Raw genomic sequence first — 12,417 nt, 5'->3', positions numbered from 1 at the left:
TATTCACCAGCACATCAGCCGTGTCCATTATGCTGTGTATCAGAGGTTTGGCTAATGGACACAGAGCGTGTGTGTGTGTGTGTGTGAGTGTGTGTGTGCATATGCGTTGGTCTGCTTTTGTCTGTCTGTTCACGGGGGTGTATGTGTAACTTACTTGCTTTACTGATTTCTTCATTTCACCCTGTTTTTTTTCCCCCAGCTCTCTTGTTCTATAAGCTTTATTTTTTCGCATTCATTTTCACAAATGCCTTAAAATCTCAGCTGTGAAATGTCTTTTTTTGTAAAAGAGACATTCAAGGTTTTTCAGAGGTTAGATTACTCATTCACCGTAAGCTCAAAATTGCTGCATGGATTTCAGCTCTCTCCTCTATACCGCATGCGCTATTCTCACCTAATTAATGTATTCTGCTTTATTCTGTCTTTCAACTTATTTGTGTGTTATTATGCCTCTTTGTCTCCAAGAGAAGCAGCCTTTTCTTGCTTATTTGAAAAACCTTTTCACTGAAAATAGAGCATGACAACATATTTTACAACAGGGGATTTTGAAAACTAGCATTAGGATCTGACGCCTCTTTGAAAAAAAAAAAAAAAAAAGTGTTTGCATGTTTATACTCCCCCAGTCAAAAGAGGAATGGGAGTAAATAGAAGAATGTTTGGGGTTATATTGTCTTGGGAAATCCAGATTGCAAAGCGTTGCAGACATTAATGCATATGTAAACGGGTGGAAGAACTACTATTCACCGTATTTTTAGTTCTAATCTCATTCGAAAAGAGATTGGGAATATTACATGAATAGAGAGCAAATGTAATATAGGAACAAATGTTCAGCAGTGTTTCGGTGTCACTTGGAAGTCCCTGCAACAGTTGACTCATCTTCATATAAGTGGATAATCAGTGGCAGCCACTTTATCAGCCCTGGAATCAGTGTTATCTTATTCTGCTATAATACGTACGTGCTCTCTTACTGTTTCCACACCCACCTTCGAATGAAAGTACATTATCCACCAGAGATTTCACATCTATTTAAAAATTATAGCTTTTTTTTCTTCTTTTCTTTCTTCTTCCGCAAGATGCTGTCACTTAGCAATGTCAACGGGTCTGAATGGGGAGTGTGAATGTGCTGACTGAATGTAAAACTGGCTGAAACACTCATCAAATGCTCCATGTCTTTAGGGTCTGGCTCGGTATTGATTGCCTGCAGATTGCATTACAGTTACTCCTTGTGCTTAATTCTGCTATTATGGTGCACTGTATTGCTTCATAAGGCGGTATCCATAGAAAGTGTGTGTTTGCATTTACATATATTTTTAGCAACCAGATCAGAAGGGAGTCCAGGAACGGAGTGAGTGGGCAAAGAGAAAAGGAAGACTACTGGCCTTCTTCACTGGCAATGTCGAGGTAAAGGACCATGGATTGTTTGCAAGTTGAATGAAATGCATCTGTATTTTTAGACTCTTTTGAGGATTTAATAGAGGAAAAAAGCTGTTTATAGTGTTCTTTATAAACATTGTCATATATTTTACTCTCTTTATTGTATTAGCAGTGTGTTTAACTTGCAAAATGGACATGTTTAAACACTTAAACTTTTTTTTTTTGAAGAATCTAATAACTTAAATTCAGTGCAGAAACATTTTAACTCCACACAACAGTTAATGTATTTCATAGGAATTTTACGTGAATAATAGCCTACGTATTTGAAGTGAAAGTAAAGCTCATGCATGTTTTTTTCCAAACTCTTGACACATTAAAAAATCTCACATGAATGGCATCCATTTCCAAATGACTATTTACACTGACAGCCTGAAAACACCAGTGCTAGCATTGCCGGCCTAAGTCACCTAATTGATAAACACGTTCCACGTGTTTATAATTCTATCTCGGTATAAAACCATCTGTTCTGTAAAGGCCTCGGGGATGAAAAAAAAAACAAAACAAACATTTTGAAGACCAGTGATGAAATTGGGGAAAAGCGTAGTTATTTCAAGCTTCAAACAGTCATCAAGCACCTATCTATCATCTGAAAATGGAACCACCGTGGCACAAATGCCAACCTACCAAAAGATAGCAGGCGACCAAAGAATCAGCCAAAAGGGTCAACTCTGGAAGGGCCACCGTTCTCCTCAGCTGAGGTGCAAGAACCTACAAACAACAAGAGTTAGTATAAGAAGTCCCGCTTCACATTTTTCCAATAGCCATTAGATGGACTCATCAAACACATGAAATAAGGTGCTATAGTCTGTTGCGTCTAAAACAAAACTTTTTGGACACATGCAATTTAATTTTGTGTGTGTGTGTGTTGGGAGGGTGTATTTATCTTCAGCTGGAAAACCTATTGTTTAGAACAGAAATCAACGGATCAAGGTAATCTGTTGGATCCTGGAAGAAACTTAGATTTCGGGGTTCACCTTCCAGCAGGACAATGACCCTGAGGATGCGACCAGAGGATCGATAGACTTATTTAGAACAAAGCATATTCATCTGTCTGAATGGCCTGCTAAAAGTCTAGACCTACATGCTACAGAAAATCTGTTTCAGCATGGGAAAATTAATCACAGACACAATCCACCCAAACCACACTGAAGTTTGTGAGCCAATATGTGACGAAAGGGGTGGAATACTCTTGTGCAAAGGCACCATAATGTATATTATTACAGAATTAAGAACCTTTTTTTAATTTTACTTTTACATATTCATGAGGGAAAAAAAATCCCTTCAATTTTTCAGGATTTTTTTTTTTTTTTTTTTTTGAAGGAACCCAGCTCACAAAGAGACTGTGATGAAGCACCGAGACCCCAGCCCAGGCTGAACACACTGTTTCATTGGTAAGTACAGCTCCTTTCATATTTCTCCCCATATGTAAAAGCGATGTCACATGACTGTAACCATTAATTGTGCGAAAAGCATTTGTATTCCCACTGACACTCCAGATTCATATGTCCTCTGCGAGGCTTCTGCTGTCAGCTGGCATTGCATTGTGGGTAATATGGCTCAGGGGCACAGAAATCTGTCCATGTCATTGGGCTCGGAGGTGCATCAATTCTTGCCCCGTCCGCTTCGGTCAGGCTTCACATCTTGTGGCGAGAGCCCCGCGGGCGATCGGCTTAGCATGTTTAAGTTTTCAGTAATTACCGACTAGCATGCTGGCTAAGACGATAAAAATCAAGAAACTAATGTACGCGTCAGGATCACGGCTGGCGCCGGCCCGCGTTACGGGTGGGTGGTGAGTCGGACACCAGCCCTGTCTGATGCATGCGATTTGGAGTTTAGTGAGATGACCTCCTCCAGACAGCCTTGAACCCTGTAAATTCTCGCTGATATCAATAGTGGGTGGCTATTAGACATGGGAGACTTTCTACGCATCACCCAGGGCTACATCTGCATGAAATGGAAAGAGAAATTATTTCACTTTTCTTCTCCCTACATCTTTGAGAGGAAAGAGAACGAAAGAGAATTAGAACAGACACAGCGCTGACTTGTGTTTTGGTAACAAATGTGTAATTCGTTTGTTTCCACCGTTTCTGATTTAAATGGAGGTTGAGTAATTGCATTAGGAGGCACATTGTGCCGTGTTGTGAACTGATGAAAGCATGTGTAATACTTTTGATAGGCAAACAGAGGGGAGGGAGAGAAGGAGAGAAAAGAAAGAAAGATCCAGCGCCCGCCTTTGATGCGGAGCGTTTATTTGCTGAATTATCCTCCCTTTAACAAGCATCTTATCCCCAGTCACAGGCAGGCCGGGGCCCCTGTGATATTGCTTTATTTTGAGGAATTAAGAGAGGTGGCGAGGAGACGAGCGAAGCAAGCGCTTATTACATTACCGCTGATAAGATTGAAAGGCAGAGAAAGGCAGGGATAGAGAGAGAGAGAGAGAGAGAGAGAGAGAGGGCCACGGAGAGAAGAGGAAAAGCACAGAAAGGGAGAGAGAGAGAGAGAGGGAGAGAGAGGCGGACGGACCCAATGGAAAGTGTTTTGTTGTGCTGTTATTAGATTGAGCTGCTGTTGGCTACAAACTGGAACAACAGAGGACCCAAAATCCAGGGGGCTGTTAACAGGGTTTGCCCCTCGCCTCGGTGTGTGTTACATACACATGTTTGTGCGCACTGCAGCAAAAACCTCGACAGCCTGTCACTCAGAGCGCTCGGGGAAGGCCGAGAAGAAGCGGCATCCAAAGAGCTCCCACAGTCCTCCTCTTCAGCGTCCCGGCCCTCGTGGCAGGTAAGGCGAGGGTGGTCTGCGAAACACACATTTCCTGAAAAAAAAATAAAAGAGGAGCGGGGGGGGGTCGCAAACAGGAAACAACACACTTCCTAATTCGTCAAACTGGCAGGAGCCAAACACATGGCGACCCAAAACCATTCATAATGTTCCGAGCACCATGTTTAAAAGTCGCGACTTAGTTTCTCTTTTTTATATTCTTAATTTAGACCAGAGAGCAGAAACACGCATAGCTTGACCTAAAACAGAATCCACATCAATAGGGCTAAGGTGCATTGCATTAGATGCTATTTTTTTTTTTACCATATTTTATGCATAAGTGTTGAGTTCTCTGGTAACTGGACCTCCACTGTTAATGATTTTAGAGCAGGTTTAAAGAGCTTAGCTCAGCACCGCGCCTTGGAGCATTGGCCACCGACAAGACACCTCTGGTGTGGCTGCTTTGATAGAAAATGATGGTGTTGTGCTGTTAGTGCACGTCGTCATCGGACATTGATTGGTGTTGCTCATAACTAGGTCAATACTCCGTATAGCGCACCAATCACAGACTCCATCTACAGAATCCATAGATGCCATTTCTGACCCAGTTCTTAAACATTGTTTGGTCTTCTGTTATCACCAGGGACTGTTAAACATTCCTGTTTTATGTCACACATTTACAAAGCAAGTATGTTTTTTTATGGCAGCTTTAATTAATTAAACTGATGAAATGAATGCGGGGATACTGGGGTAAATAATGTGACATATGCAGGTAAGCTTACTAAAAGACAGAGGTAAGCTTACTAAATGAGAGACGCTAACAGTTCTGTTATTGTCCCACGATGAGGTTATTCAGCTGTGACAGTGGCAAAGACACACACAATTATTAGCAATAAAAAATAATACAAAAAAGAATAAAGTATTCTGATCTAAAATTATAAAGAAATGCTGAGGCTGTATAGTGACGTTACACCAAACTGGCTTTCTGGTTGTTGAAAACCAAACGGGTTCTGTCATAGAACCCAGAATTAGCTTGCGCAGCATTATGTACTGCAACAGCCTCGGTGGAAAAAGTGTGATTTCACAGGAAAAATATTGATCCTGAGGTGTTTACAAATCACACAATGAAAATAGCATTCTTTGCTAAAAAGAAAAAAAAAAAAAAGCTAAATGATGTAACTATTTGTAAAGGGGTAGTAAATGGAACCTGTGAGAGAGGCTAAAATTAAAAGTGGTTCGATGTGAGCATGCCTACACAGCGACACATAATCATGTTCAATAAATTAGAATATTATTGAAAAGTGCATTTATTTCAGTAACTCAATTTGCTAAATGAAACACATTATATATGTTAATTGCACACAGGCTGATGTTTTCAAGCCTTTGTTTCTGTTAATTATGATGATGTTCTGCTTCTAGCTTAATAAAAACATGACACTCAAGGTTAGAATATTACAACACCGGATCATCAAAAAAAAAAAAACAAGTTTGACACAGAAATATGGGCTTCATGAAAATCATGATTCTTTACCTGCTTAAAGGTTGTTATTTTCAAAGGGCACTTTTAATCTGACAAAAAGCCTCAAAAATCTTAATTATTGAACATAACTGCATACAGGCACTACACCATGGTGAGGTAAGAAGGAATCCCCAACACTATATGCTGCCTATCCGACTACACTTTCTATTTGAACTTTTAAAGATTGGTTTTCTATCTTTTTTGGGAGTAGTGTGTCTAGTTTGAGGAGACATCAGTAGGTGGAAAATGCAATCTGAAAAGAGGAAACCCGAGCAGCAAAGGGGGAGAAGAAAAAAAGGGGGAACCAATCGAGAAAAAGCGAGACGGGGGGGACTGCAGTTTTAGCAGTAGCATCACCAGCTGTGGGAGTGAGTGTGCTGTTGTGTTGCATCTGGGGATGAGCCTGCCATGCCACCTTGCTGGCTTAAAGATGTAATGAATCTTCAGTCGGGGGCTTTCCTTCCAGGGTGACAACTGGCTTTGAGGAAGGTTGTAAATGCAGGGGAGATTGTGGTATAATTCCTCAGACTGGCGTTTGTGCCCCCCAGTCACCATTCGATTATCTCCCAAATTGCTGTGTTTCACTGAGATAAAGATTTTTTATGGCTTGCTGACTTGAAACAACTAGCGCAGGCAGACTAAAGGGGGCAAAGCAGGGAGAGGCAAAAAGAAAAAAAAAAAAAAAAAAGAGAAAGAAAGAGAGAAGCAATGGCCAAACCTGCCACGCATAGTAATTTCTTTTGGTAAATGACAAAATCTTTGTTTATATGACATTTCTTGAAAATTACTGCGGCGAGATGAATCTGAAATCTAAAATGTCACATTTGGCATGCAAAACTATGAAAATATATTTCTGTGCAAAATTCATGGAGGCATTTAATTTAGAACGTGTTTAATAACTATGGCAGCCTGCATCAGTAATCCTGCCCGGAGGTCCCGAAAAGATTGTCATATTTATTCTCTCTTTTCTTCACCCCCTCCTTCGTTCCAAAGCCAAAATATTTTAAGGGTAAATGTTCATTGTTAATTAAGATTTACTAATTAAAATGAAAATAATTAACAAGAAAGCTTAATCTCTGAATATTAGGCCATACTTAGAAAGAAAGGAAGTTTTTGTATGTGGCATTTCCTGTCTCCATTAAGAGTGCATTCTGTGCGATCAGTCAATGCGTGGAAAAGCCCTGAAAAGATCTTTCAGCGATGGGACGGCCGCTTGCCAGCAAAGCCACGGAGGATCTCTCGCTGGAGCCTTTGATCTCATCTGTAGGAGTGCTGTAATGTTATGGCACTTTAGGCACAACTCAGGCTCGGGGCAAACAAACCATCTCTGATATGAAAAAAAAAAATTGTCTCACTTCACCTTTTACCTTCACCCTGCTGTCTCTGCTGTTTCCTACGACGCTTGCGCGTTCGACTTGAGCCACACATTAACAATACTTCCACAACACACGCTGGAAATTAGTCACAGGTGGGATGCTATTGTGTTTTATTTCTTTTGCTTTTTTACCCCCTCCCCTCCTTTTCCAGTCTCCTCTGTTTCAGTCTGCATGCATACATCTTTTTTTTTTTTTCCAATGTGGGAGCTTGGAGGCCTTCCCCACCTCCTCCTAAATGTAAGACGTGTGGGATAAACCGCTTTGCCACCAATTATACTAATTTTACTTCTGCCCATATTGTTTTTGGTTGTTTTTGGTATCGAAAGAGGCTCACAGTGGGAAGATTGAGGGGATATATTACTGCAGGGATCAGCACACGCCTTCCCCCTTAACTGTCATGGGCATTATGACCCTTTAGTTGCTGGATTTCTTCGCTGTGTCTTTTCAAGGAAACAGGTTTCGTGATCCACAGGTAAAAAATGATATTGGATGGCATAAGGAGACATTTCCAGAATGCATATGTAAGTGTGCGTGAGTTAGTGTAGCTCTCTGATTGTTATCATTGATTGGAACGGAGGGTTTTCAATTGCCAGGCACTCAAAATGTGCCCCCAGGACCTTGTTAACATACTGTATATTTAGGCACATACAATAAATAGGAATTAGGAGACGTGGTTTACAGTGGATTTTATGAGCGTCTAGGAGGATGGGCTGGGATAGAATGAAAAGGGATAGGATATGTTACGACATGATGCAATGAGTTGCCATACGTTATGGTGTACAATTGTCCTGTAAAGTACATTACATTATGATACAATGGAATAGGATGGGATTAAAAAGAGAAGAGTAGTATAGGATAGGGTTGGATAGAATGAGTTATGAATGCTAATTTAATTTGAAAAAATAATATTATTCACAATAGTGAAGATCCATCCCTTGGTGTGGCAATATTATTATATTATAACTAAAATGATCCAGCCCCCCTCAAAATACAAATAACTATCTCTGGAGACTATGCTCATTTTCAGTATCAGCTGCTCTTTAGACATCTACATAAAAAAAGACAAATAAAACCAAACAAACTGTTATTAGCAAAAAGCTTCACAGTCGAATATATAGAGTATAACTCATGTTTAGACCTTGCATATGAGAACGTTCATACATTAAATCTCTCTTGCATTAATCAGTTCATTCAATTACCCATCATACACCATAAAACAAGGCACAAACAAGCAAAGACAGGAAAAACATCCAGTCCTTGAAAGATCATTTCACCACCACGGGGCTTGCGTTTTCAAAAATCTTCATTCGAATGAGCAATCTAACTTTGACAGCAGTTAATGGCGATGTGCCTTGAATGAGGTTTACGGGCTATAACCCCTCAACATTGCAATGAAGCTCAGTAAATGGAGGATATCAGTTGTCGTGGGATTGTTGTAAATATACATCTTTTAAGTCCCATTAAGAGTATAAAGACCCGCAGTTCATATCAGTAAATTTAAGTTTTCAACCGATCAATCATTTATTTTTTTTTGACTGGTTCAAACTTTATAATTATAATGTCAAAGTGAAAACATATTTTTCAAAAATTAATGAAAGATCAAAATGAAGTCATTACTTTGCAGAAGCCCCTTTGGCAGCAATTACAGCTTCTTGAGTAAGTCTTTAAAAGCTTTTTACACCTGGATTTGGGCTGTTTATCCAAGTCTTCCCGGCAGATCCTCTCAAGCTTTGATACGCTAGATGCTATTTAAGGTATCTCAACAGATGTTCTGGGGTTTAATGCTGAGCCCTGGTTAGGCTAACTAAAGATGCAGGTTTTCCTAAATGAAGCGTTGCCCTGTTTATTTGAGCTTTAGAAGATCACTATCTGTATTTTAAGTGTACTGTATTACCGGCTTCTAGTTGTGTGATTATTTTGGCGTTTTTGAAGAAACTCTCTGTCTGTTTATCTTTAAAGACAGTTCATTTCAAATTACAAAATGACAATTAATTTTTTTTTTTTTAACCAGGCCAATAAATGCTTTAACTATGGTTGTAATATGTTGGTTGGATATTAATGCCTTAGCCTTTCTTTTGTTTTATTGATGTTATTACCTGTAGAAAAAAAATTGTCTGTCTAATGAAATATTGGGAAAGAGCACAAAACCGGTCGCCTTTATTGAAATGAAAGAATAATGTTAATAAAACGTTCAATTTAAATGTAATACTTGCATTCTACAATATATTTTCCATAGGGGGATCAGAAAGCCCTTCCCCAACCTATAGAGGTGTGCGTATGTTGCCTCAGAGCTACAAGAGACAAGCTTCCGAGGGGTCTCTATTCTGTCAGTGTGGCCCTTCACAGCCATCTAGGGGGCCCTCCTCTGCCCTTGGACAGTTCGAATCAGCAAACTTGGACAGCATCTACTGAGCCAATGGAGCACCGAGGCCGCTTCTATGACAATGACCTGCACATTAACCAGAGCCTCTTCATGGTGACTGAAATTTACTTTTTTGTCCTTCCTAAATCTGCTACATGCTCTAAACCGAACCAAATATTTCATTTTCTAATAGGCAAGCTTTAAAACAGTTATTTGAATGTCTTAGACTTTCCTACTTTCATTCACGACTTAAAATATTTTGTATATGCCTTTGTAAGTTGAAATGTTTATTATGTATAAAATGTTCAAAAAACAACTTATAAATCTTGTCACAGACTTACAATTAAGGCTGAACTTTGACTAGGCCATTCTAACACACAAAGATCCAAGCTGTTTGATTCTGACTCAAGATTTATGTTCAAGATTATTTCCCTAGATGTTGAACCTTCACTCTAGTCTCAGGTTTTCCCTGTTTCTTCTGAAGAAAAACATTACCATGACATGATTGTGGTAATGATTGTTTCACTTTCACTTGTTTCATCTTTTTTCATGCTTTTCCCTTTCAGAGTTTGCCACAGCAAGTTACCCGTTTTCATATATCCTCTCAAACATGATCTCTTCATCTTCAGTAAGTGAGGCAGCACTGGAAGTTCTAGAACCTCAACTGTGTTTGGACTGTTTTAGACCCTGTTGAGGTTTCCGAGTTATCTAAAATATTAGCTTCATCTAAACCTTCAACTTGTAGGTTATACCCAATGCCAATCAAATTATTCAAGGAAGTATTCCTTTTGATCACTGCCCTCATTTTAGGTATAATTAATCTACCCTTAGTAAACGGATATGTACCACAGGCTTTTAAGAGCTGTTAATAAACCTTTACTTATCTTAAAGTTATGTTGATCAAGATGACTTCATAAATTACAGACCTGTATCTAATTTCTAACCTCAACGTCTTCATCTCCAGCTCTGCCTCCTGTCCCTTCCTCAATGCCACAATGTCTTTAAACCATACAACATCACTGGTCTAACCACCGTCTTGTACGCTGTACCTTTCATTCTTGTTGATACTCTTTTATCACACAACACACCTGACACATTTTTCCATCTGTTCCAACCTGTTTGGACACTTTTCTTTAACAATTTTCCCACTAACTGTTGCTCTAGACTGTTGACCTATAGTACTTAAAATCCTCCACATTCTTTATCTCTGCTCCCTGCAACCTTGTGGCTCCACTTGGTTCCTTCCCATTCACATCCTCGTATCCTGTCTTGCTGCAACTAACCTTCATTGCTATCCTTTCCAGGGCAAATCTTCATCTCGGTAGACTCCCACCCGCTGTTCCCCGTTTTACTCACAGATCACAATGTCATCTGCAAACATCATCCAGTCCATGGAAATTCCTGTCTAATCTCAACTGTAAACTGTCCACCACCAAAGCAAACAGTTCTCAGAGCCGATCCTTGATGCAGTCCCACATCCAACCTTGAACTCCTTTGTCACATCAACAGCAAACTTCACTACTGTCTTACAGCTATCATACATGTCCTTTACCACTCTAACATACTTCTCAGCTACTCCAGACTTCCCCATACAATACCACAGCTTACCTCTTGGCACCATGTCATATGCTGTCTCTAGATCCACAAAAACATGAGGCAGCTACCTCAGACCATGTCTGTAATTCTCCATCAACTTCCTCAAAGCAAAACCATACTGACATGACATGAAACCATACCGCTTCTCACAAATGCTCACTTCTGACCTCAGTATAGCTTACACTACTATATCCCATTATTGCCTAGTATGGCCCCGCAACCTTATCCCTTGTTCATTGCCACAACTCTGGACATCTCACTTGTTCTTGAAAATTGGTACCGTCTTCTCCTCCATTCCCCAATCAACTTCTTACTCTCTAAAATCTCATTGAACAGCCTAGTCAAAAACTCTACTGCTGTCTCTCATGCTTCCATACCTCTACAGGTATATATTAGACTAAAAAAGGGACCAACTGCCTTTCCATTCTTCATCCTTTTCAACGCCTACCTTACTTCATCCTTGCTAATTGTTACTACTTCCTGATCCACAATGGTCACTTCTTCTGCTCCTTTTTCAATCTCATTTTCCTCTTTCATCAACTCTTCAAAGTACTCCTTCCATCTTCCAGTCAGACATGTTATGCCCGTCAGTACATTTTCAACTAAATTCTTAATCTCCTTAACCTGCTGAGCATCCTTACCATCTCTGTCTCTCTGCGTTGCCAACCTGCATTGTCAACCCTGTTTACTGTCGAACCTATCAGTCACTGCAGGCCCTTAGTTTGGCCTTAGCTACCGACCTTTTCACTGCATTTCTCTTTACTGCTGGTGATTCTCTTCAGTCCTCAGTGTCCTAGCGCCCTAATTCTTCTTTGTTGATCTCTTTTTCCAATCACTCCTCCTGTACTTCTTCGCTCCACCACCAAGTCTTCTTATCAACTTTCTTTCCAGAAGACGTATCAAGTATTCTTTACGTATGTACATATGGTGTGCTAAGAAGGCTGTGTACTGTCAAACAAAGTGATTTGCTTGCAGATAAAAAATATAATTAATAATAAATAGTCTCATCTGAACATAAAACCCTTTTTTCAACTGTTTGTGTCCCTTCCATTGCTTGAGGAAAACTGCAAACATGTCCTATGAAAGCTGTCTGTCAACAACACCTTTCATATTGTCATGCCAGATTTGACAAGTGAACAACCGATAGTCCTTTCAACTGGTGTAGCCATCTGAGTTGAGGATCCATCAGGCTCTTCTCCAGATTTACCATATATCTGCCATGTTCCATGGTCTTCATGATGCTGTTTACTTACTAAAGTTTTCTTACAAACCTTTGAGGACTTCACAAAACAGCTGGATTAAATTCAGATTTGGGTGGATTTTATCTACTTATCAGATGATTTCTGGAGGCAGTTGGTTTAACTGGAATC

At 39.8% G+C, this 12,417-nt stretch overlaps 1 protein-coding gene across 1 annotated transcript in view; it reads left to right on the top strand.

The window, feature by feature from the left end:
- Positions 1-12,417, top strand: part of LOC105927223 — a 108,196-nt gene that overhangs the window by 18,527 nt on the left and 77,252 nt on the right. The window contains exons 9-11 of the mRNA XM_036134718.1: positions 1,312-1,398; positions 2,752-2,822; positions 4,107-4,215. Of these exons, the coding sequence (XP_035990611.1) occupies positions 1,312-1,398; positions 2,752-2,822; positions 4,107-4,215 (267 nt within the window). The remainder of the gene's footprint in view (positions 1-1,311; positions 1,399-2,751; positions 2,823-4,106; positions 4,216-12,417) is intronic.

The sequence above is a fragment of the Fundulus heteroclitus genome, unplaced genomic scaffold (assembly GCF_011125445.2).
Source record: "Fundulus heteroclitus isolate FHET01 unplaced genomic scaffold, MU-UCD_Fhet_4.1 scaffold_9.2, whole genome shotgun sequence".
Classification (NCBI taxonomy): domain Eukaryota; kingdom Metazoa; phylum Chordata; class Actinopteri; order Cyprinodontiformes; family Fundulidae; genus Fundulus; species Fundulus heteroclitus.
This window is presented reverse-complemented; position numbering and strand designations above follow the sequence as displayed.